We start from the raw sequence: 26,791 nt of genomic DNA, 5'->3' as shown, positions 1-26,791 counted from the left end.
CGACTCTTGACTCTTTAGAGAATTTGTTTTCTTATTTAGAGGTGTGAGGAATTAATATATTGAGAGAACTGTAAAAATGGCATGTAGATTCATGTTTTCCTGCATTAGTTGTGCTTATGAGTGCCTGTGTATGTCTACTTCTCACTTACACACTATCTGTAATTCTCAGACAACCTTGCAAGGTAGATACTCTCAACCCCATTTTACAAACAAGGAAGCTGTGGCTCTGAGAGGTCAGGCAGCTTCCTCAAGAGCAGATAGCTAATAAGTGACACAGGATTTGAACCCAAGTCTGCTGACTCAAAATCTGCCATTGCAGAGCTAATTAAAATTTGTGAGCCATTGTCTGGAACCTAAGTATGCTTTTAGAACATCCAGAGTTAAATTATCTCATTTTGGGGGCAGATATATATTGTAAAGCTATCAAGAATATTACATGAAGTGCTTGTTTTTCAACTTGAAAGCCAGTCTATCTAGGGATAGATGAATTGCTTCGAGAGGAGTACTTTAAGATAGAAAAATGGTTTTAGACATTTTGATTAGTCTAGATAGCTAGGTACACATGGATTGAGACAAAAATTCATGTTATGTTTCTGAAATCTACAGATTTTAGGATCTGTAGCTTTAGAATCTAGTTCTAAAATTTATAAGAATCCATTAACCACTTTCCCAAACTTACCTTGTCATGACTCATCTGATGATTAAATATATAGATATTGAGGCTTAACTTGGTTTCAGTGTCCAACTTCAGCTCAGGTAATTATCTTGTGGTTTGTGAGTTTGAGCCCTGCAATGTGCTCTGCACTGACAGTGCAGAACCCGTCTGGGATTCTCTCTCTTTCTCTGCCCCTCTCCCACATGTGCACACTGTCTTTCTCTCTCTCTCTCTCTCTCTCTCTCTCTCAAAATAAATGAATTAATTAACTTTAAAACACACAAATAAAGATACTGAAGCCCCTATCTCAAACACTCTGAATCAGAATCTTCTTCGGGGTGCTAGGAATCTGTATTTTTATTAAGCTCTCCTGCTGACTCGTGATTAGGCAAATTAGGAACCACAAGGCATCATATTTGACTTTGGGGCTCTCTAGCTAGAATCATTAAGACAGGCACCCCCAACTGCTTCCCAATGCTGCCTCTGTTGTTTTGGCCTTAGGGGTAAGCCTTTTGGCAAAGTCCTTTGTGTTATTGTTATCTGGGCTTCCTACTCAGACACATTGTATATGTTCTTCAGAATCTATTTTGCTTCACCAAAGATACATGGAATGGCTGATTGAGGTTTTTGAGTCAATATAGCATTACTATTTATGCTCAGAAGCTCTGAACAAGTTAGTTTTGCTTTTTAACACTTTGCATTTTGCAAATCCACTCCTCCGTGTTGCTGAACAACTGTATTGGCTTTCTTGTCACATTGCCACCTACCTAATGGCAATGTAGGACTAAGAAAAAATGGACGGGTCTGTGCTAGAATGTCCTGAATAGAGTTTAAAGGCACTTGAAAAGAAAAGGCACAGGAGAGTGTGAAAGAAATGTGGAAAATCAGAAGACCATGAGAAAAGACATTTCCTGTTTATCTAGGAAATTTAGGGCATGCTTTGGACTCCAGATAAGGAACTGTCTGCAAGTACAGACTGTCCCTGGTTATTGCTGAAGTGCCTGCCCAGAAACTATGCCAGAAAGCAGAAGGGTGAGCAAAAGCCTTTGCTCAACTTTGGCACAATAGAAATACAGCTTATCTTTTTTTCATGAAAGTAAAGAGGTGCTGTTTTTGCCATGAAAAGGGACAGCTAAGTACTTAGTGGGTTCATGTGAGAAAGAACCAGTGTGGCATAAAAGAATGTGAGCTTTGGAGTTAGAGCCTGTTCCAGATCTCAGCCACTCATTGCTGAGTGACCTGGGCAGGTTTATCTTTGTAAACTTGGTTTTTTCATCTAGTAAAAGGGAGTAATACCCTCCTCCGTCTTTCAGAGTTGTAGGAGAATTAGAGCTCATTGTACATGAAGGACTTAGCACAGAGCACATGGTCACTAAATGATAGTAGCTTAAATGATTAAGGACAAATCATGTGTAAATGTGCAGGAGTATGTACCATGGTAGTTCTTATCACTAAGTACTAAATTGTAACTGGCCATACTTTTCAGTGTATGGATAGAAAATAACATACACAGAATCCTCACTTTCTGGTTGTTAAAGTAAATTCTGACTTGCAAAGGTCTGTAGAGAGCACAAACAAAAACATTGATTGAATGAATCAAAGCATGAATCAAAGCAAAATATTTACAACAATATAGAACAAAGGGGAGTCCGCTTTGTGAAACTAGAAAGAAGTTAGGAATGCAGAGAGAAGTGTTGTGAATGGGAAGAGTTCAAGTTCTAGGCCAAAGTGTTATATTGTTAAAAAAAAAAAAGAAAAGAAAAGAAAAAGTAAAACTAATTTGGGGTTATAGTGGCCTTCTTAAGAGTCTTTCTTAATGATGTCGGGAGACAGCTGTGTGTAGGATTTTCCCCAGTAGAATTCCAGACTTCCTCATTCTCTCTTTTTTCAAACAAATGAGGGGGGAGTGGGGGCAGGGCTCATCCTGTGAGTGGTATGCTCCTAATAGATACTCTCTGCTATCAAAACTGCCCTCCTGTGGCCTACTCGGGATACCACATTTCATTTAGTTCTTGGAGAGATTAAGTATGTCATATTTCGGAAATTTTGAAGCAGTTGAGTGAGAATAGAGGTTGGTACAAGATGGAAAAAGCAAGTTAAGATGCATGGAATTTTGGAAAAGAAAATAGGTCCAATCCATGTGTTTTCCTTTAAGATATTTTGCTTCTTTGTTGGTTTAGGAACATAAAAATAGATGATGTGTAATTTAGTGTATGCAGTGAATTATTAAGTTTGATATATTCAGGAAGTGTAAAGATTTTTAGGAAAAAAGTTTGACTACTGTAAAAAGAAATCCAAAAACCTGAAGCTTAAGTTTTTCTCTCACACGTAAAAGACCAGTAGGCTTTCTAATATGTTGCCTCCACAGGCATCAAAAATTTAGACACTCCTATCTTGTTGCTCTACCATTCTCAAAATTTGGTTCTCCGCTTGTAGGCTAAGATAACCATTTTATCTCATGACACAGTGTTTGCATTTCTGGCCAACAGGAAGAGAAAAGGAGGTGTAGGGAGGCATAACCCAAAAGTTGCACTCATCACTTCTCTTCCTATTCTTTTAACCAGAAATCAGAAGACCAACCCTAGGCTGAGAAATAATCTGTGTAGCCATGTCCATGTAGCTAAAAACTGGAGGCTCCCTTCCTATGAGAGAGAAAACAAGAATGGATATTGGGATTCAGCTGGCACTTTGTGCCATATTCTAAAAATGTTTTCCTATATTAAGAAACTTTTTTTTCCATAAATACACAGGGAAGTTCTTGATTGGGGTGCCTGGGTCACTCAGTTGATTGAGCGTCTGACTCTTAGTTTCAGCTCAGGTTATGATCTCATTGTGGTTTATGGGTTCAAGCTCTGCATCGAGCTCTGGAACATGCTTGAGATTCTCTCTCTCCCTCTCTCTCTCTGCCCCTCCCCTGCTTGCTTGTGTGCCTGCTCCTTTTCTCTCTCTCTCTCACTCTCAAAAAGTAAATAAATAAACTTTTTTTAAAAGTTGATCAATAAGAAGAGTATATACTTCCACATCCGTAGGGGGAGTGACTATGCCCAGCTCTATGGCCACAGCAACACTCTGTGTTGCCTACAGAATGAGGCTTATATAGTCAGAAGAGAGAGATTTGAATAATCATTAAGGGATTGCTTTAACCAAACCAGTATAGCTGGGAGGATTTTTCTTCTCCATTCTAAGTTAACTTGCTTCTGGGGTTCCTGGGCGGCTCAGTTGGTTAAGCATCCAACTTCAGCTCAGGTCATGATTTCAGTTCGTGGGTTCAAGCCCTGCGTTGGGTTCTGTGCTGACAGCTCAGAGCCTGGAGCCTGATTCAGATTCTGTGTCCCCTCTCTCTCTACCCCTCCCCTACTCATCCTCTGTCTCTTTCTGTCTCAAAAATAAACTATAGGGACACCTGTGTGGCTCAGTTGGTTGAGCTTCCCACTTTGGCTCAGGTCATGATCTCATGGTTTGTGGGTTCGAGCCCCACGTTGGGCTCTGTGCTGACAGCTAGCTCAGAGCCCTGGAGCCTGTTTCAGATTCTGTGTCTCCCTCTCTCTCTGACCCTCCCCTGCTCATGCTGTCTCTCTCTCTCAGAAATAAATAAAAACATTAAAAAAAATTTTTTAATTAAAAAAATAAACTATAAAAAATTTAAAAACTTGCTTTTTCCTCACTGGTTCTTTGAGTCTTTGTTTTTAGTTCCTTTCCATCCTTCCTTAAACTTACATAAAAGTGGAGAGACTTTTATAATGAATCCCATATGCCCATTACCCAGTTTCAATAATCATCAACAGTTTGCTAATCTTACTTCTTTTCCTAGGATATTTTAAAGCAGACGCCACTTATTATATACTTTAATTTCTGTTTGAGTCTAGGATTTAAGATTAAGGGCCCCTGCCCTAGCTGAATGCTTACCCTTCTGGCACTCTCTCCATTGCCTCTCCATGTAGCCTCACAGATTACTGTTCTTCAGTTAATAATAACCAGTGTCACGAGTAGTAGCAGCTGTCATGTACTGTTCATCACATTGGCTAGGCATTTGATAAACTATCCTCATTTATGCCTCATGATCTTATCCATATTTTATAAGTTAATTGTCTAAGGCTAAAGCTTAGAAACATTAAATAACTTACCCAGCTACAAACTAATGGAACAAAACTGGGAAACCAGGTCTGGCTGCGTATAAAATCCTGTACTCTTTGTTCTTTATTACAGTGTGGTTTATAACACTATTGATTAGCGGACCATTTTCTTTGTATCAGTCATATTGTCCAAGTATGTGGCCTGTGTGTTTTACTGTATACACATTCTTTGAAAAGAAACCATGTATGATTTAATAATTGTTTAACTTTAAAAAAACCTTGGATTCATCAGTTGCATGTTTATCATTTTGTTCTACTTCTTAGGTAATCCTGTTATTTTTAGTTTAGAAAGATTCTAAAATTTCAGTAAAATACAGAGGATGTAATCAATACTCCTGTATCTTCCACCCCAAATTTACGTGTTCATATTTACTTCATCTCATATTTTCTCCTAGTAAAACAGGACAAAGTTGAAGTCTGCTTTCTTCTTCCCAAAAGCAACACTATCATGAATGTGGATGTGTAGCTTTCCAGTTCATACTTTTTATTGCATAAATCCATAGTCATAAATAACATGTAATGTGTATTTTCCAGATTTACATAAAATATATTTATACTCCTATTTTTCTGCAGCTTCCCTTCTATTCAGGATTTGTACTGCCAGTCTGTTGATGCTGATACATGTAGTTCTAGTGTATGCTATCCCTTTGTCTGTCTCATACCACCGTTTATCCATTACTTTACCTGTAGACATTAAGCATGTTGTTATATGTTATAGGCATTGAGTTTGTTGACAGTTTTTTGTAATTATAAATAATGCTGTCTTGGACGTTATGTTCCCTTGAGCACATGTCCTAGATTTCTCTAGGATATATTTCTAAAAGTAGAATTGTTACAACATGTGGTATGTGAATTTTCAATTTTTAGTAGATATGCCAGTGCCTTTCTGGACCAGCTGTACAAACTTGCTTTTCTTTCAGCAGTGAACAGATGTTCCTGCTTCCCCATACCCTTTAGCCACTTCTTGGTGTTATCAGACTATAAAATTTTTTACTCCAATCTGATGGGTGAAGAGTACTTATACTTTATAATTTTCACTTTTAGAAGGTAGATCTTTGGGTATTCTTTTAATCTTATAAAAAGATTTTTCATTTAGTTTCTGGTGAGAAATCCTTTTTTATGAAATAAAGAACTGGGAAATGGGAAACACTGCCCTAATTTGCCATTAATTGAATTGTTTCTTGTAATTTAACACCTCTATTGACTTTGTCTTAAGAGTTCTGTAGTATTTTCTTACTTGAAAGAGTTTACTTTATAATATTTTCAGAAACAGATGTTTTCAATTTTCATAATCTGGGTATTAGGGACTTTTTAAAAACTTCAACTATATATTCTTCTTGCTTAGCCCTTTAACCAAATGTTTACCTTTAAGGAAAGGAAAAATTAGAAGTATATAGAAAAAGATGACCTTTCTTTTTTATTATTTTTTTTATGTTTATTTTTGGGAGAGAGCGAGAGCAAGCAAGCGTGTAGGAGGGGAGGGGCAGAGAGAGAGGGAGACACAGAATCTGAAGCAGGCTCCAGGCTCTGAGCTGTCAGCACAGCAGGGCTTGAACATACGAGCCATGAGATCCTGACCTGAGCCTAAGTTGGACGCTTAACTGATGGAGCCATGCAGGTGCCCCAAAAAGATGACTTTTCTTAAAAATCAGTTGGAAGAAGGGGCGCCCGGGTGGCTCAGTCAGTTAAGCATCCAACTTAGGCTCAGGTCATGATCTTCTGGTCCGGGAGTTCGAGCCCCATGTTAGGCTCCGTGCTGTCATAACAGCTCAGAGCCTGGAGCCTGCTTCAGATCTTGAGTCTCCCCATCTCTGCCTCTCCTCCGTTTGTGCTCTGTCTCTCTGTCAAAAAATAAATAAATAAAACATTAAACAATTTTTTTAAGTAAAAAAAATCAGTTGGAAGAAGTGTCACATATACTATATAATAAATGACATGAATTGTTAGGAGTTCTAGAGATGAAGAAATAGTCGTTTCAGTGGGGATAACACAGAGTGGTTACTGGAAGAGGTGATCTTTAAGAATTTGTGTTGGAGTTTCTAGTTTACATACTCGAATGTTTACTGCACACTTTTTCATAATGTGAAGTTTAAAATTACCTAGATATCCACACAGTAGTGAAATGTTTATTACATAGATACGGTGTATCTATTCTATATTTTAAAATGTTTTGAAAAATAACAACATTGGAAAATACTTGTAATCTGATGCTGAATTTAAAAATTACAGAACTGTATGTGTGATCCTGATCTGTGCTTTAAAAATGTACATTAAGGGGCACCTGGGTGGCTCAGTTGATTAAGCAACTGACTTTGGCTCAGATCATGATCTCGTAGTTTGTGTGTTTGAGTCCCATGTCAGGCTCTGTGCTGACAGCTTGGGGCCTAGAGCTTCTTCAGATTCTGTGTCCCTCTCTCACTGCCTCTCCTCCACTCATGCTCCGTCTCTCTCAAAAATAAATAAACATTAAAAAAATCTTTTTAAATGTACATTAAAAAGAATTAGAGCAAATATATTAAAAATATCAAGAGGTTGTTTTGAGGGCACCTGGCTGGCTCAGTTGGTAGAGCATGCAACTCGATCTTGGGGTGGTGACTTTGAGCCCCATGTTGGGAGTAGAGTTTACTTTAAAAATAAATTTAAAAATAGGTTATATCTGGAAAAGTAGAATTTTTTTCTTTATATACCTGTATTTTCTGAGTTTTTTTATTTAAAAAAAAAAACACATAAAGTAAGTTCTAGATAGTAGCTGGGGTTAAGACAAAACCTATAGCCTTTTATTGTAATACTGCCCAAAATGTGAGAAAAGTTGTTCACATCTATCATAGGTAGCATTCCTAGAGGATTAAATTAGATTAAAGTCATAGCTAGGACTTTGTTCTTTGCTAGAACAGTGACTGTTCTGTTCAAAGAGCCCTTGAAAGGACTGAGAAGAAGCACTGCTGAATTCTCCTTTCTATTTTCACAGGTCGTTGGGGTGCCAGTAGGGTCTGCTTTACCTTCAGCAGTGAAACAGGCTGTAGCAATCAGTGGTGGCCAAATCCTTGTAGCCAAGGCAAGCTCTTCTGTTGCCAAAGCAGTTGGTCCAAAGCAAGTTGTGACCCAAGGAGTTGCCAAGGCAATTGTGAGCGGAGGTGGAGGAACTATTGTTGCTCAGCCGGTACAAGCCGTAACCAAGGCTCAGGTCACTGCCTCCGGTCCTCAGAAGAGTGGATCCCAGGGTTCAGGTAACCGATACTGTTTGGGGGCCCTTTCAGCAGCAGCTCTTACTAAACTGTTCTTTGCTAGTGATTTTATTAGGAGTTTGGTTCTAAGAAAACTTTTTGGGTCAGTGCTATAAGGAATATATACAAACATGTTAATCTTCATGTAACATTTTATGTAGAGGTCTGTAAGTAGTTTCAGAGGGGTATGTGTTTTAGCAAGAGTAATGGAAATAGAGGGTATTTCTTGATACTACTTTCAGGTCTGACAGATAATTTTCATTTGACCTTATCTCCACTTTGGGTTGTATTCAGACTTAAAATCTTGGGATGGTCATTTGTCAGCAGCATTTTGATATACTTGACTAATGTACTCTATATCAAACAGAAGTTTAACACCTTGCATGTGTTTTAGGCCTTGATGTGTTGTTTCTATGAGGGCATGAAAAAATAAACCTAAGACATTAGATCTATTTACTAATTTTTGAAGGTCTTGAGGCTGAAAAATTGTTGGCAGTGAGTTAGAAGGGTAAAAGGTAGCAGATGTCTGAATCATTATGTTGTACACCTGAAGCACATGCTGTATGTTAATTGTACTTGAATAAAAAAAATAAATTAAAAAAAGAACTTAAAAATGAAATAATAGGGGTGCCTGGTTGGCTCAGTTGGTACAGCATGTAACTGTTAATCTCAGAGTTGAGTTTGAGCCCCATGTTGGGTGTAGAGATTACATAAAAAATAAAATCTTTAAAAAAAAAAAAAAACCCTAAATAATTCCAGAACCAAGTTTATATATTAAAAATAAAATAGGGGCACCTGGGTGGCTCAAGTGGTTAAGCCACCAGCTTTTTTTTTCTTTTTTGTTTACATCCAAGTTAGCATACAGTGCAACAATGATTTCAAGAGTAGATTCCTTAATGCCCCATACTCATTTACCCCACTCCCTCCGACCCCCTCCAGTAACGCTCTGTTTGTTCTCCATATTTAAAAGTCTCTTACGGTTTTGTCCCCCTCCCTGTTTTTGTTACTTCTTCTTCCCTTCCTTTCTGTTCTTCTGTTTTATATCTTAAAGTCCTCATATGAGTGAAGTCATATGATATTTGTCCTTCTCTGACTAATTTCACTTAGCATTGTACCCTCCAGTTCTATCCACATAGTTGCAAATGGCAAGATTTCATTCTTTTTGATTGCCGAGTAATACTCCGTGTGTGTGTGTGTGTGTACATACGTGTATACACACACCACATCTTCTTTATCCATTCATCCATTGATAGACATTTGGGCTCTTTGCATACTTTGGCTATTGTTGATAGAGCTGCTATAAACATTGGGGTGCATGTGTCCCTTCGAAACAGCATACCTGTATCCCTTGGATAAATACCTGGTAGTGCAATTGGTGGGTTGTAGAGTCATTCTGTTTTTAATTTTTTGAGGAATCTCCATACCACTTTCCAGAGTTAAGCTACCAACTCTTGATTTCGGCTCAGGTCATGATCTTATGGTTCATGAGTTCAAGCCCCACGTTAGGCTCTGCCTTAATAGTGTGGAGCCTGCTTGGGTCGGTCTCTCTCTCTCTCTCTCTTCCTCCTCTTTGCCCTCCCTTCCTCTCTCTGCCCCTACTCCCTCAAAATAAATAAACTTGAAAAAATATAAAAGATTCAGAAGAAAGAAGAAAAAGAAGGTAGTAGATGTCCAAAATAAAAATTCCAGAGGTAATGAATTGCTGGTGATGACAAAGTCCATTTGTGGCATTAAAAATGAGTGCTTGAGATAAATTGAAAGATCTTCGGAGTATAGAAAATGAAGTACCTGAGAAGCTGGAGAATTAAACAGGTGATCTACAGTGCTGTCACTGAGAGTGACAGTTGTTGGCATACAGCAAGACTGAGTCAGGAGTCGGTCTTTAGCAAGTGAAGGGAAGTGACTAGGGGTTCAGTAAATGAAAGTAGAAAAACAAGGGCTTAGGTGGCAGAGTCATTCATGATCCTAACAGGAGCCAGCAGGCTTTTCTTCTGGAATGAGGGGGGATACTGGTTTGAAAGCCAAACTAGAGAGCAAAAAGGCTTTTCTTCTAGTCCCGACCTTCATATACTGAGGTAAGATTTAAAAAATGAAGAAACAAACAAAAAAACCAGCTTTCAGCCAAGGGGCTGCTGGAGAAGTTCTATCTTCAGAGGACTCAGTGTTTAGTTACATCAAAAAGACACTAACATTGAAAGAGGTCGCTGAACGGGCGCCTAGGTGGCTCAGTTGGTTAAGCGTCCGACTTCAGCTCAGGTCATGATCTCACGGTGCGTAGGTTCGAGCCCCGCGTCGGGCTCTGTGCTGACAGCTAGCTCAGAGCCTGGAGCCTGCTTCTGATTCTCTGTCTCCGTCTCTCTCTGACCCTCCCCTGCCCACGCTGTCTCCCTCTCTCTCTCAGAAAGAAATAAAAAAAAAAAAAAAGAAAGAAAAACATTTTAAAAAATTAAAAAGAAAGAGGTCGTTGAAAGAGGTCGAGGTTCTAAAGGGTGTAATGACTGCAGCAGGAATTCCTGGGGGCTTGGTGAAAGAGCCGGGGGGAGGAGGGGCTGAAGTGGTAGGCTCTCAAATCAGGAATGGAGAGCAGTGTGGGGCTGGACTTCCAGGTACTGGTGACTAACCAGAGAGGTTTGCTGAGATGCACAGTGGTGTAAAGTGGGATTAGTTCTGGCAGTAGTGGAGAGGGAGGGATGGCACTCAGTTTTTGTTTTTGTTTTTTCAATATTTAAGTTTATTAGGTTAGATCCAGCTGAAAAAAATCGTGAATAGAAACATGTTCAGAATGATATAACCAAATAAAGCACAGATATAGACAAGAGGGTAAGAATCACAGCACAGAAGTTGGTCTAACATACCTGTAAGTGGAGTTACAAAGGAAAGGATAGGGAAAAAAGCAATATTAGAACAAATAATGACTAAAAAATATCCACAACTGATAAATGGTCATTAAACTATAGACTCAAGAAGCCCAGCATGTGCAGAAGGTGGACACCCACATGAGAGAGGGGACAGCAATGGCAAGGAGACGGATTACATGTAGGTTCAAGGCAGATCAAAGAAATCTCTCCCCTGTTAAAGGAATTACAAATATGAAAAGGGAGAAATCCAGAACGAACTCTGCTGTGTTGGACTACAATTAGAGATACTGGTGTGAACACAGATTACTTAGCTCTCTCCACTCAGAGGGACATCTAGGCATACATAGCACCCAGACTGGCTTCTAAATATTATTCTGCAATAAAAAGGAACAGGACTCCTGGGAGAAATGGCTGATTCTAAGACTGAGGCAAAGAAAGTAGATGAGCCTGGAATATCTCTCTGTACTAGAAAACAAGGAGGTGGCACTCAGTTTTAATATCCGTCCCTGACGTTTTGGGGCAGCTTTCAGGGTTCTTCGTTCCCCAAGCCTTGCACAGTGAAGTGGTAATGAGGAGGAGGACTGGTCCAGCAGGCTGGAGGAGGCCATGGGAGTCCTTTGCCGGGGACTCACATGGTTCTATAGGCTTCATTTTGTGGGGATTTGGATTCAGAGTACAGAAATTTTGATGTGTAAGTCTCCATTTAAGAATCTCATTTAGGGGCACTTGGGTGGCTCAGTCGGTTAAGCATCCGACTTCAGCTCAGGTCATGATCTCACAGTTCGTGGGTTCGAGCCCCGCGTCTTACAAGTTCTTACAAGTCTTGTTTCAAATCAGTAGATTCATTGATCATGAGAAATTGATTAAAGGGACTTTAAACAGATGGGAGGAGGAAATATGTATTCATCCATAAATAAGGTGATTATTTTATTGACTGTCCAAACCACAGTACTTTTGAAGGTAAGAAGAGTCACTATTAATAATGATTGGGACATAGGTGTAAAAATGGGACACAGATGTAAACTGGAACTGTTCTGGGGAAACTGGGACGTGTGGTTGCCCTGTTTATGTACAAGTATTCCTTTGTAGTTTAGAGCAAGCTCTTCTAGTATATAGATTATTTTTCAGTTAGCAAGATCTTTAAGACTATCTGCCTTTATTTGTGTATTTAAGAAAACTGTGGAGGGGCACGTGGGTGGCTCAGTTGGTTGGGCGGCTGACTTCGGCTCAGGTAATGATCTTGCGGTTTGTGGGTTCGAGCCCGGCGTCAGGCTCTGTACTGACAGCTCAGAGCCTGGAGCCTGCTTCAGATTCTGTGTCTCCCTGTCTCTCTGACTCTCCCCTGCTCATGCTGTCTCTCTTGGAAGTGAATAAAACATTTTTAAAATTTTTAAAAAGAAAAGAAAATCGTAGAGTTTACTGTTTGGTGTTTTTTAGTATCTTATTACTCCATTTTAATTTTGGAGGAAGCATTGACCTCAGATCAAATTTATCATAACTGTTTTTCCTCTTTTTTTTTTTCCCCTTCTTTTTCCCTTTACCATTCTAGTAATGGCAACATTACAGCTACCAGCCACTAATTTGGCCAACTTGGCAAATTTGCCTCCTGGCACTAAACTCTACCTTACAACGAACAGCAAGAACCCTTCAGGAAAAGGAAAACTGCTGCTGATCCCTCAAGGAGCCATCCTGCGAGCTACCAACAATGCTAGTTAGTCCATCATTAAATCTTTGGTTCTTGGGCCTCTGGGTATGTTCATTTCACCCACCCAGTGTTAGCTCTCACCTGTTTCAGGAAGCATTTCCATAGCTCTGTGTAATGGTATGATGGTAATATTTGCCCACATGGATTTAAAACATACATATAGTTTAACTAGAAGTGGGTTTAAATGATCATAGTCCTAGGAGGTGATACTACTATTTCAAGTTTATCTACTCAGAGTTTGGGATCAGGAACAAATTACATTGGTGAGGTGTGGCTACTGAACCTGTCCACATAACTATAAACAAGAGTTCTTCCTTTTCAGTGATATCTAGATATGTGACACCTGTGGAGAAGTTAGCTGAAAGCCTGTATTGGAGGGGATAGGGCTAGGAGTGGAATCAAGTGTCTCTGCCTGCCATTATTTAGATGTGCATCTTAAATTTGCTAGGTTTGAGATGGAAAGAGAAAGAGAGTCAGCCTTAGTGTACAAGCCTTAAAACCCCAAGGAAATTAAGTGGTTTATCTAGATTTACAAACTTTTGTTTTGACATAGAGAAAAACAGTTTGGTGTTGGAAAGGAAAAAGTAAAGGGAATTATTTCCCTCTCAATCAGAAGTATAATTGGTATAATAATTAGGTTCACTAAAAATTAGCCACTTTTGTCAAAATGTAGTGTGTGAGCTAGTTGCCATTTTGTTTACTGACTATAATCGGTGATTTCTGCTCTCTTCACCCTGGCATTTTTCCCTCCTACCTAAGCTGTGGTTTATAAAAGATCTATAAGAAAAGGACAACGTGAGTATTCCAAAATTCACCTAGAGATCACTTAGGTTTTAGTCTGTGTATATTATATGTCACTCCGAGGGAAGTAAAAAGAATCCAAAGGCTTTAAAGTAGAATTTTAAAAGGGAAAAAAAAGAGGCCCTGGAGTCATTATAAATATGTAAGAAAATCAGTTTTTTCCAGGGCAGAGGGTGACAGAAACGGTAATGTAAAATTACACTAAATTCCAGCACTTTCACTGAAATCAAATGAGATGCCAAAATGTTTAGAAGCACTTCTCTGAGCACATTCCAGTCAGCTAGGAAGTGTCACTGTCAAACTTTCTTGATGTCCCACAACTAAGTCAAAACTCTTGTTAAAGTTAAGTTCTTCATTGTACTGTGTCAGCTGTCCTTCATTTGGAAGTAGATCATTTTCAATCTTCAGTTCAAGGACGTTCTCCTGACTCTTGTCACAGAATAGATATATTACAGAAAAGAAGGGAGAAAATAGGAGAGGGAAGGAATGTTGCTGTAAGGGAAACATCCCTCTGGGCTCATCTGTTTTTTATGTTAAGCCTCTTACTACTTTTTCTGATGTTGCTGTCATTTCATTGTATTTTCAGACCTCCAGTCGGGCTCAGCTGCAGGCAGTGGTGGTGGTGGTGGAGGTGGCGGTGGCAGCACCGGCGGTGGTGGCAGCGGAGGTGGAGGCGGAGGGACAGGGGGACCTCAGAGCCCCGCAGGCCCTGGAGGGATATCCCAGCACCTGACTTACACATCTTACATCCTGAAGCAAACTCCTCAGGTCTGATCATTATGACTGGTAACTTTTAAATCCTTTAGTTACTTAATAACTGCCTGTAATTATAGTAGATTTATCTCTACATTTCTGGGATCAGGAGTCAATGCTAACATTTTAGCCATGTTATAAATCTACATTATTTTGGGCTTGTTTTATTTTGAGACAAGAGGTCCTAGACATTCAGAAAGACTTAAGTAACTTTTCCAAGATCTCTCTGCTAAGCCAGTCTAGAATTTGAATTTAAACCCAGATCTTTCTGACTCAAAGAAGGATTTTTGCTATGCTTTTGCCTCCCAAATCCATGAGGTAGTAGTGAGTAGTGTTCATTTGCAGTTGGAAATTTTCTCTTGGAAGGGAGTAAACGAAGAGATACTATCAAGTTAAAATATTTGGAGTTAGGTTGGATTCATCATTAGGAACAAATTTCTACTTTCTTTCCCCTCATTGCTAAAGTCTTGACTCCTCTTTAAGGTCATGGGATTTCTGTTCTTGATGTTCTTACTAAGGATGGGTAGTATGAATCTCAAAAATTGAATCCAGATTTAAAAACTAGGTTGTAAAACTTGAGTTTTCAGACAGCCTGCTCCATAGCTACTGAGCAGAGTTCCAGAAGTGGAGAGAGCTGTCGGGAGGGACAGCAGAGCTGTTCCTTGCAGTTATTTTGGCTGAGTTGCAGAATTCAAGGGGGGCGCTTTGTAGCTGTAACGTGGGACCTTGTGATTTAACAGGTCAGGACAAGTCACTTGAACTTAACAACTACTGAGTAGGTCTTTATTTGTTTCTAACATAGGGCACATTTTTAGTTGGTCAGCCGTCACCCCAGACATCTGGAAAACAGCTGACTACTGGGTCAGTGGTCCAAGGAACGCTGGGAGTCAGCACATCTTCTGCGCAAGGACAACAGACATTAAAAGTCATCTCCGGACAAAAAACCACTTTGTTTACCCAGGTAAATACGCACATATCCCCAGTACAAGGTGGTCATTTATTTAAACTTTTAGAGCTTATCCCTTTCCACAAAGAAATTAAGGTTGCATGAGAAAATGAACAATAAAATAATATAGAAAAAGAAGAATAAAATCTTGAGATTTGGAAAAATACAAGTAGAATGAGAAGATAAGGCCAGAGAGTTATTAGATACGCAGTTATGTCCTCTATAATTAATACAATTTGTGGAAGCAAATCAGAAGCATGATCAGTTATAAAATTCACAGTTTGTGAGAGACAAAAAAATACCTACATAATATTTCTTTAGAAGAAACAGAGGTTTTCTTGATACTTCATTCTAAAGTTTCTCTGGAGGAACTTCATATGGGAGATTCTGAATAGTGTAATAGGTGTGACAGCCACAGTATCCATGTACAGTTCATCCTTGAACAACACAGGGGTCTTGGATGCCAACCCCACACAGTGGAGAATCACCATGTAATTTTTGACTCCCCCCACACTTAATAGCCTACAGTTGAGCAAGAGCCTTACCAATAACATAGTCTACTAGCACACATTTTGTGTGTTGTATGTATTATATACTGTATTCTTACCATAAGATAAGCTAGAGGATATTTGTTACTAAGAAAATGATTAAGAGGGCACCTGTTGGTGGAGCGTGTGACTCTTGATCTCATGGTCGTGAGTTCAAGCCCCATGTTGGGGGATAGAGATTACTTAAAAGACATTAAAAAAAATTTTTTTTTTTTTTTTAGTGTTAAATTAGCCCTGCATTCCTGGAATAAACCCCACTTGTTTGTGACATGTTATCCTCTTTTACTGTATTGTTTGGTTTCATTTGATAAAATTTTGTTTAGAGTTTTTGTAAGGATTATTGGTCAGTGGGTTTCTTTGTAATTCCTGTCTGATTGTGATATCATGTAAGTGAATGAGTTAGAAACTTTTCTCTCTTTAAAAAAAAAAAAACTTTCCCTCATTCACTTTTTGGGGAAGATTTTATGTGATATTGGTATTATTTCTTCCTTAACTAGATTATGCCAGTGAGGCCATAATGGCCAGAAGTCTTCCTAATTAGGAAGGCTTTTAACTACAATTTAAATTTATTTAGTAGATACAGGGGCACCTGGGTGGCTCAGTCTGTTGAGCATCAGACTTCAGCTCGGGTCATGAACTTGCAGTTCGTGAGTTCAAGCCCTGCGTCGGGCTCTGTGCTGACAGCTCAGAGCCTGGAGCCTGCTTCAGATTCTGTGTCTCCCTCTCTCTCTGCCCCTCCCCTGCTCCTGCTTTGTCTCTCTCTCTCTGAAAAATAAATAAAACATTAAAAATAAGAAAGTTTATAAGAAACTGACAAATGGTTTGCAAAGTGGTTGTACCATTTGACTCTCCCATAAGTAATATGAGAGAGTTTCAGTTGCTGTTCATCCTCACCAACATGTCAGACTGTCATCCTTTCTTATTTTAGCCATTTTTGTGAGTATGAAGTGATACCTCATTGTGGTTTTAATTTGCATGAGGCTACAATGGCTACTGCTTCCAGATTCTAATCATACTAACTGTATGACCCTGGTAAAATTACTGAGCTTAACCTCTTCATCTATAAAATGAGACTGAAATCTACCCTATAAAGTTTATGAAAAGATTCAGTGACATAAGATACATAAAAGTATTTCTGCCATTATTGACACACAGTCCTCGGGACTGATAAATAGTATCTATTTGTGGGGTGTATTAATTTTGGGCAGTAAACAATTATTTAGGCCACGGGTCAGTGAACTGTGCCCAAGGTGTCCTGTTTTTATAAATATTTTACTGGAACACAGCCACATTCATTTCATGCTATAACAGGGGGAGTTGAAGAGTTGAAACAAGGACCACATGGCCTACAATGCTGTAAATGCTTATGCCATTTACAGGAAAAGTTTGCTGAGCATTGATTTAACCCACTAAAACTATAATTTGTTGAATGGTACTGCATTTGTTGAGCAATAATAAAATGCTAAGGTACTAGCCTAGAGCACTTACCATTTAAATCTGGCCCATATTGTTTAGATTTTCATGTTTAAAGATTACATTTATATTTAAGAGCGTTTTGGATTCAGTTATTTTGATAATAAATGACCTGGTATCTTTGAAGTCACTATTGCCAAAGAGTGACTTGTAAGTGCATTCATTTACTTGTTCTACATTAGAGGTAAAGCAACATTTGTATGTAAACATCATAAACTTGAGAGCTTATTGGAAAGGTGCACAAATGCCTCATATGTTTTTGATTAGCAAGACTTTCTTGGATGTGCTTTAATTCTTGGGGCCTGTGTAGTTAAGGAATAAATTGTGCCTATAAACCAGAGCAACGTTATTACTTCAACCTATTTTGTTTCTGCAGGCAGCCCCCGGGGGACAGGCATCGCTAATGAAAATATCTGATAGCACACTGAAAACTGTGCCAGCCACCTCACAACTCTCAAAGCCTGGAACCACAGTGCTGAGAGTGGCAGGAGGGGTTATCACAACTGCCACCTCCCCAGCTGTGACCCTCTCAGCAAATGGTCCTGCACAGCCGGTGAGAATTAGCACAACAGTAGAAAACTGTAATGAAACATGAAAGTATTAAGTATTTAGCAGGCATGACAGTGAGCCATATTCTCTTCTTTTAAAAAATTGGAGAGTCACTGGGGTGGCTCAGTCAGTTAAGCATCCGACTCTGATTATGGCTCAGGGCATGATCTCAGGGTTCATGAGATCAAACCCCGTGTTGGGCTCTGTGCTGACAGTGCCTGCTTGGGATCTTCTCTCTCTCTCTCTCTCTCTCTCTCTCTCTCTCTGCTCCTGCCCTCCTCGTGCACTCTTTCTGAAAATAAACTTAAAAAAAAATTAAAAATTTAAAAATTGGAATATAATTCACATGCTATTTAAAGCATACAGTTCTGTGGTTTTTATTATAGTCTCAAGGTTTTGCAACCGTCACCACTTTGTATTTTAGAACATTTTTTTAAGCATTCCTGAAAGAAACTCCATACCCAGTAGCAGTCACTTCCTATTCCCTCCTTCCCCCAGTATTAGGCAACTACTCTTTCTTGTGTCTGGCTTCTTTCTCCTAACAGCCTTTTCATTTTTTTTTTTTTTCATGGAAAGAGCCTAAGTGTCCACCAACAGATGAATGGATCAAGAAGATGTGGTTTATCTATACCATGGAATACTACATGGCAATGAGAAACAATGAAATCTTTAAAGATTTCATTGTTTCTCATTGCCATGTAGTATTCCATGGTATAGATAAACCACATCTTCTTGATCCATTCATCTGTTGGTGGACACTTAGGCTCTTTCCATGTTTTAGCTATTGTGGAGAGTGCTGCTATGAACATTGGGGTACATGTGCTCCTATGCCTCAGCATTTCTGTATCCCTTGGGTAAATTCCTAGCAGTGCTATTGCTGGGTCATAGGGGAGTTCTACTGTTAGTTTCCTGAGGAACCTCCACACTGTTTTCCAGAGGGGCTGTGCCAGTTTACATTCCCACCAACAGTGTAGGAGGGTGCCCTCCTAACAGCGTTTTCAATGTTCATCCAGGTTGTAGCACGCATCAGTATTTTTTTATACCTGAACAGTCAGTATCCAGTTTTATGGCCATACCACATTTTGTTTACACATTTATTTTACTTTATTTTTGAGAGAGAGAGACAGACCGCGTGAACAGAGGAGGGCCAGTGAGAGAGGGAGACACAGAATCCGAAGCAGGTTCCAGGCTCGGAGTTGTCAGCACAGAGCCTGATGTGGGGCTCCAACTCGGGAACCGTGAGATCATGACCTGAGCCAAAGTCGGATGCTTAACTGACTGTCACCCAGGCGCCGCTTGTTTATGCATTTATTAGTTGAAGGACATTTGGGTGGTTTCTACCTTTTGATTATAATCAGTAATGCTACTATGAACATTTATGTTCAAGTTTTTGTGTAATGATAGATTTTTGGTTTTTCTGGCTACGTGTAGGAAGAATTGCTGGATCATATCATAAATTACGTTTAACACTTTGAGGAGCTGCCAGCCCATTTTCTCAGGCAGCTACACCATTTTAGACTCCTCCCAGCAATGTACGAGGGCTCCCAATTTTCTACATCCTTGTTGACACTTGTTCTTGTCTGTTTTCTTGTTTGTTGTTACATCCGTTCTAGTGGGTGTGAAATGGTATGTCATTGTGGCTTTGAGTTGCATTTCTCTGATAGCTGATGATATTGAGCATCTTTTAATGTACTTAATATCCATTTGTGTATTTTCTTTGGAGAAATGTCTATTCAGATTCTCTGCCTGTTATTATTCTGATGCAAATCTCTTACCAGATTTGCAAAAATTTTCTCCCACTCTGTGGTCTATCTTACCACTTCCTCGATGATACTCTGAACCACAAAACATTTTAATTTTGATGAAGTCCAGTGTATTTATTTTATTGCTTATGCTTTTGGTATCATAAGAAACCATTGCCAAATCCATTCAAGCCAACATTTTCATCTAAGAGTTTTATACTTTTAGCTCTTATATATAGGTCTTTGATCCATTTTGAGTTAATCTTTATATGGTATGACGTAGAGGCCAATCTACATTCTTTTGTACTTTAGACAGCCAATTGGCCTACCAGCATTTAAAGTCTGTTTCCCCTTTGAATTATCTTGGCACCCCTGGGAATTTTTTTGAAGCTGATTTTGCTTACTTTTTAGGCTTCATCTCCTACAACTACTACCTCTCTTATGCCTGTTACCACTCTACTTCGCATGTAGTTCCTTGAACATAACCATGTTCTTTCATGCCTCTCTTTCTGCCTACTACCTTCTGCCAAGAAAGATTCTTTCATTTCCCCCTTTTCCTATCTTGAACCTTGAAGATTCCCCTAAAGTGCCATATTTGTACATGAAGCTTTTCCCAATATTTTCCTCTCCCTACCCCTAGGCAGAAATAATAATTTTCCTCTCTGTTGTTGTTGTTTTTTAAGTGTACTTATTTATTTTGAAGGAGAGCATGGGTAAGGGAGGAGCAGAGAGAGGGAGGGAGAGAGAATCCCAACTAGGTCCATACTATCAGCACAGAGCCCGATGTAGGGCTCCATCTCACGAACCATGAGATCATGACCTGAGCCAAAATCAAGAATTGGATGCTTAACCAGCTTAGCCACCCAGCCCCCCTTTTCCTCTCAGTTTTAATGGTGCCTTGTACCTATGCCTACTATACCATCCATCACAGTCAACCTGTATTCCTTGAGGGCTTTTATCTCTGGGCTTTAGGCTTTAACACTGTGCCTGCCATGAAGTAGATGTTGGTTGAATGAATGTGACAAATATTATAGTGATTTTTTAATAAAGCTCATTTTATTCCACTTTTATATTCTGAGATTAATGTCCTATTTTATTTGGTATTGAAATACCCTTTTATAAAGTGATGTAATAGGTCATGAGGTTTGGTTTGTTTTTTTTTTTTAATGTGGTAACCCAGTGATACCTCCTTGTTTTATAATTTTTAAAGTTTTTCTTGTTTGTGAAATCTTTAAAAGTGTAGGAAACACTGAACTAGAGAGGCACTCTTTTTAAATGCGTGGTATTTAATCGGTTGGTAAAATAATAGCTAATAGATAACATGTATTGAGTATGCTACCTGCCAGTTACTGTTCTGAGTAAGTTACATTGCTTTCTTCTTAATTTCTATTATTCTCCACCCTGTATGTGAGCAGTCGGAAGGAGCAGCCCCCAGTTCATCATCTGCTGTAGGCCCTGTAATAAAAACTTCTGGGCAGCAGCCAATGTGTGTGAGCCAGGCCCCCATGGGAACTTGCAAGGCTGCCACTCCCTCTGTCATCAGTGCCACGTCCCTGGTGCCCACACCAAACACCATCTCTGGAAAAGCCACCGTATCAGGTCAGTTGTATCATAATAATATGATTTCTCTCTCCCTTCCGTGGGCTAGAATATTTTGGTCTTAAACAGTATTTTGTATTAAGTTAAAAATAATTAACTCAGCAACATTTTCCATATAGCTGCTTTTTAGATCATTTATTTTTATTTAAAATCTACATGAATGGGGCGCCCCGAGTGGCTTATTTAGTTAAGCATTGGCCTCTTGATCCTCAGCTCAGGTCTTGATCTTGGGGTTGTGAGTTCAAGCCCTACATTGGGCTTCACACTGGGCATGGAGCCTACTTAAAAAATAATAATAAAACCTACATGTAAATTTTTAAGTCTGAGGTGGTTTCATTGATTGAATAATAATTTTTAAGTGATATAATAAAACGTTAGCCATCTGGAGCTCTGGAGTGTTTTAGTTGCTTTCATAATGTAATTTTGTAGAGACCTGAGAGTTTACTCTCCTTAGAGTAACACTTTCTTTCTTTTTATAACATCAGTTTTAAATGAAACATGTTACAAAACTTCCATTTCTTTGCTTTTGTAAACAAAGTATATAAAATAAATTAGCCTTGAGGACTCAAAGTCATGACTGTTAACATTAGTTATTATATTGGGTAGTGTTAGAGGGACATGCATGAGGTCTGGTAAGATGTATATTTTTGTGCCAACACTAAATGGTCCCAGAAGTGTGTGTCTTTTACTTCTTTGGTTAACGTGTAGCACAAATCCTGGAGCCAGGTTGCCTTAGTTAAAATAACTTGCTTCATTTTCCTTGCTGTAAAATCAGGTTGATAATAATACCTACCTCATACAGTTGAGAGGTTGAAATAAGGTAATATCTAAATGCTTAGAATGCTCTCTGACATGTAGTAGCTATTGTGTAAATAATCACTGCTATTAGCATGGTTAGTGTTGTAGTCCATATTCCTTTTCATTTTAAGATCCAAAAAGCTGTGAAAACCAAAGGTGTTTTTTTTGTTTGTTCGCATAACTAAGTTTAGTCTGAAATCTGACCTCCATTGGCAAGCTATTTATGTGATTTAATATGAAAATTTGTGTTTTGCCACAAAAATACTAGTGTGCTTGACTCCATTGTGCAGCCTCGCATGCCCAGGGACTGATAGGACATACAGCGTTGCCTCTCAGTTTTTCTGCTTGTTTTTCTGCAATCCACTACAGACAGATACTTCTGTAAAATGCACTAAGAATGTCAGCAGGGGCTCTTGGGATGGCATTAGTCAGTTAAGCGTCCAACTCTTGGTTTTAGCTCAGGTCATGATCTTGCAGTTTCATGGGTTCAGGCCCCTCATTGGGCTCTGCACTGGCAGCACAGAGCTTACTTGGCACTCTCTGCCCCTCCCCCACTTGCGCTATCTGTCTCTCTCAAATAAAGAAATAAACTTTTTATAAAAATTATTTTAAAGTCACCAGCAGTGTCACAGTGTTACAAAAGTTTCTAAGTACTCTTAGTTTCTGTATTGTCTTGTTATAGATTGATAACAGCTTATCAATCTGCACTGATACACAGAAAAAAACTGAATGTCACTGAGATACATGTCACACACACATGCATTAACATACATTAATACATGCACACACACACAACCTTAGTACCTTAGTACCTTTGGATCAAAGATTGTGGATGTTGTTGTTCGTATAGTTGTTACTACTACATTCCAAACACAGCTCCAAACCAAGCCCCTATGTCCTGTTGTTTTTTTGGATAGTTCAAGACCAAAAGGTTAAGGCTGGTCGATTTTCCCATGACTTCCACCTACCCACCAGTTGCCATTGACGAAGTTCTAGTATAGGTAGTGCTGTTTTCTGCTCATGGAATGTTCGCAGGCACTGTGTTAAGACCGGAGTAGAAATTAGAGAAATAAAGGATTGCTTTCATGAGAAATAAATGCCCTCCCCTTTTCTGAGTAAGTGTTTTACACGCAGTAAATGAAATCTTCCTGCTTTAAGTTCTCATTTCCTTGGATGCTGCTGATGAAATTTTCTGTATATGTTTTCATAAAGTAATCAAACTATTTACTGCTGCTTATTTTTTGTGTATATGTCTCTCTATGTTTATTGAGGTATAACTATTAATTTTTTAATTCAATTTTTTGTGTGTATTATGGACTGTTCTGAACAAGGTCATTATTATAACTGGAGTAGAATGAGCAAAGGAGTCAGAGTGATGGGGGCCAAATCCCACAGGGCCTGCGTAGGTCATTTTAAGAACTTTGGTTTTCAGGGGAGTCTGGGTGGCTCAGTCAGTTGAGCATCTGCATTTGATTTCAGCTAAGGTCATGATGCCAGGGTCGTGGGATTGAGCCTTATATCAGGCTCTGGGCTGAGCATGGAGCCTGGTTAAGATTCTCAGTGTCTCTGTCTCTCTTTCCATCCCTCTGCCCCTCTTTCCTGCTTGTGCGCTCACTCTCTAAAATTAAAAAAAAAAAAAGAACTTTGACTTTTACACCAAGGGAAGCCATTGGAGGGTTTTAAACTAAGGAGTACCATGATCTGCCTTACCTTTCAACAGAATCACTTGCTGCAGCATTTAGACTAAACTATGGGGCACACAGTAGAAGCAGAGAACAAACCAAGAAGTAGACACTAAGTAAGAAAATTCAGTGATATGTCAGGGAGTCCTTTCAAGGAGTTCCAGAAAGAAAACAAAAGAGTGGGAAGGAAATGATCCCAGAAATGAAACGGTTTATCTCAGAATTGAAGGGCACAAACTTCCAAGCTCAAAAGGCACAGTGTCAGGCACAGTGAATGAAAGGTGGCTCACACAGAGGCTCTGTTTGCTCATGAAATCAGAACATGAGGGAAAGGGGAAGGTCTTACAAGTTGTGAGAAGTAGAAAAACTCAAAAACTACATTATCACTGGGCTTCTCAGCAATGCTAGAAGCCATGATCACTGCTTTTCAGGATTCTAGGGGAAAATTACTTTCAGTTGAGAAATCTGTAGTCAGGCAGATTGTTATGGAGAGTGAGGGCAGAAATATTTTCTCACAGGCACAGTTCTAAATCTGTTTCCTATGCACCCTGTCTCAAGACATTACTAACACGTATATATTTTATCAGAGTGCAGAGGTATAGACTTAGAGGAAGAAACAGCCCAGTATAGAAGGAAGGCAAAGGGAATTCCCATGGTAATGGTGAAGAAAGTTCCCAGAATGACCACTGAGCAGCAGGCCTAGAAAACAAAGTGGAGCAGATCAGAGAGCTTCAGAAAAGATACCTCTTATAAAAATGGAACTATAAGAGAGATTTGACTGTAGGGAGAATTATGTAAATGGGTGGTTTATGGCATTTTTGAAGAAAAGTGGGAAGACTCAGTGGGATGTTGAAAGAGAGCTAAGCAACTGAAAAGGAGGAAATATTAACACCAGAGAACAAAATGGAATCACAGTGTTACCGTGTTCTTTGAATCAGTAGAAAACATATTCGTGGACAGGCAAAGAGAAGGTTGCAAGTGCGTTAAAATGCCCATATCTACACTAATAGTAAGTCAGTCTGTAACATCAAAATGTTACACCAAAATTAATCAAGGCCTATAGTATACACATTCTTCTAAAAATACTGAGATATATGTTAAAACAAAGGGCCAAAAGGGTTGAAAGTGGGCGTTGCCAGGGAACTACGTGAGGATAGGGAGGTGAAGGGAAGGGCGGCTGTATTTAATTAAAAGCCTTTTTGGCACTTTTTTACTTTTCAGCTGATAAGGTTGTAATATTTTGATAAAAATAAGAATTCAAAGATATGAAAAATCAGGTCATTGTGTGTTTTTTAATAGTTTATTTTTTAATTTACACCCAAGTTAGCATATAGTGTAACAGTGATTTCAAGAGTAGATTCCCTAAAGCCCTTTATCCATTTAGCCCATCGCACCTCCCACAACCCCTCCAGCAACTGTGTGTTTGTTCTCCATATTTAAGAGTCTTTTCTGTTTTGTCCTCCTTCCTGTTTTTATATTATTTTTGCTTCCCTTCCCTTATGTTCATCTGTTTTGTATCAAAGTCTTCATATGAGTGAAGTCATATGATATTTGTCTCTCTTTGACTAAATTTGCTTATTAGCATAATACCCTCCAGTTCCATCCATGCAGTTGCAAATGGCAAGATTTCATTCTTTTTGATTGCCGAGTAATACTCCATTGTGTTGTATATACCACATCTTCTTTATCCTTTCCTCTGTTGATGGACATTTGGATTCTTCCATACTTTGGCTATTGTTGATAGTGCTGCTGTAAACATTGGGGTGCATGTGCCCCTTCGAAACAACACTCCTGTATCCCTTGGATAAATACCTAGTAGTGCGATGGCTGGGTTAAAGGGTAGTTCTACTTTTAATTTTTTGAGGAATTTCCATACTGTTTTCCAAACTGGCTACACCAGTTTGCATTCCCACCAGCAGTGCGAAAGAGTTCCTCTTTCTCCACATCCTCGCCAACATCTGTTGTTGCCTGAGTTGTTAATGTTGGCCATTCTGATTGGTGTGAGATGGTGTCTCATTGTGGTTTTGATTTGTATTTCCCTGATGATGAGTGATGTTGAGCATTTTTTCATGTGTCGGCCACCTGGATGTCTTCTTTGGAGAAGTGTCTATTCATGTCTTTTGCCCATTTCTTCACTGGATCATTTGTTTTTTGGGTGTTGAGTTTGATAAGTTCTTTATAGATTTTGGATGTTAACCCTTTATCTGATATGTCATTTGCAAATATCTTCTCCCATTCCATCGGTTGCCTTTTAGTTTTGCTGATTGTTTCCTTCACTGTGCAGAAGCTTTTTATTTTGATGAGGTCCCAACAGTTCGTTTTTGCTTTGTTTCTCTTGTCTCCGGAGATGTGTTGAGGAAGAAGCTGCTGCGGCTGAGGTGAAAGAGGCTTTTGCTTGCTTTCTCCTCTAGGATTTTGACGGCTTCCTGTCTTACATTTAGCTCTTTCATCCATTTTTGAGTTTATTTTTTGTGTATAGTATAAAGAAAGTGGTCCAGGTTCATCTTTCTGCATGTCGCTGTTCAGTTTTCTCAGCACCACTTGCTGAAGAGACTGTCTTTATTCCATTGGGTGGTTTTTCCTGCTTTGTGAAAGATTAGTTGGCCATATGTTTGTGGGTTCATTTCTGCGTTCCCTGTTCTGTTGATCTGAGAGTCTGTTGTTTTGCCGTCATTGTTCTTTTTGAGGGTACATCTCAGTACAAACTTACTACCTAGGGGCACCTGGGTGGCTCAGTCAGTTAAGCACCCAATTTTGGCTCAGGAGATGATCTCCTGGTTGGTGGGATCGAGCCCTGCATTGGGCTTTTTGCTGACAGTGTGGAGCCTGCTTGGGATTCCCTGTCTCCCTCTCTCTTTTCCTCTCCTGCTTTTGTGCGATCTCTCTCTCTCAAAAATAAATAAACATTAAAAAAAAGAACTATGTGATTTGATACTCATCTGTTCCAAAGAAAGATTTTCATTTAAGGCTTTGTTTCAGAAAGTATTTAAGATTATTACTTGCCTTTTACACATATATACTCTCCACTTTCCAGTGTCTGAAAATATCTTTAGCCTCTAAGCTGTTCTTTTTCCTAATGCTGTTTTGAAGTGTGTGACAGCATGTGTTTGTGTTGTATCTTATGTGCTGTTTCACAGTAACAGCCTTTTCTTGTTTTTACTGACCTCTGAATGCCTCCAATAGTTGAATAGTGGAAATGGGAATATGGAAGTTATATACCCTTAAAGGAAAATGGAAGGTTACCCTTTCGAAAATGACAGACGGGCGCCTGGCTGACTTAGTTGGTAGAGCATGCAGCTCTTGATCTTGGAGTCGTGAGTTTGAG

The 26,791-nt window shown here is 39.2% G+C and overlaps 1 protein-coding gene across 2 annotated transcripts in view; it reads left to right on the top strand.

Moving 5' to 3' along the window:
• Window positions 1–26,791, top strand: part of YEATS2 (YEATS domain containing 2) — a 113,605-nt gene that overhangs the window by 69,829 nt on the left and 16,985 nt on the right. For both annotated transcript variants that reach the window (XM_077754481.1, XM_077754480.1), the window contains exons 17-22: window positions 7,757–8,015; window positions 12,420–12,581; window positions 13,963–14,144; window positions 14,932–15,090; window positions 17,473–17,649; window positions 20,803–20,986. In XM_077754481.1, the coding sequence (XP_077610607.1) occupies window positions 7,757–8,015; window positions 12,420–12,581; window positions 13,963–14,144; window positions 14,932–15,090; window positions 17,473–17,649; window positions 20,803–20,986 (1,123 nt within the window). The remainder of the gene's footprint in view (window positions 1–7,756; window positions 8,016–12,419; window positions 12,582–13,962; window positions 14,145–14,931; window positions 15,091–17,472; window positions 17,650–20,802; window positions 20,987–26,791) is intronic.

The sequence above is a fragment of the Crocuta crocuta genome, unplaced genomic scaffold, assembly GCF_008692635.1.
Source record: "Crocuta crocuta isolate KB4526 unplaced genomic scaffold, BGI_CrCroc_1.0 scaffold70, whole genome shotgun sequence".
Classification (NCBI taxonomy): Eukaryota; Metazoa; Chordata; class Mammalia; order Carnivora; family Hyaenidae; genus Crocuta; species Crocuta crocuta.
The sequence above is the reverse complement of the archived record's forward strand: the minus strand, read 5'-3'. Positions and strand labels throughout refer to the sequence as shown.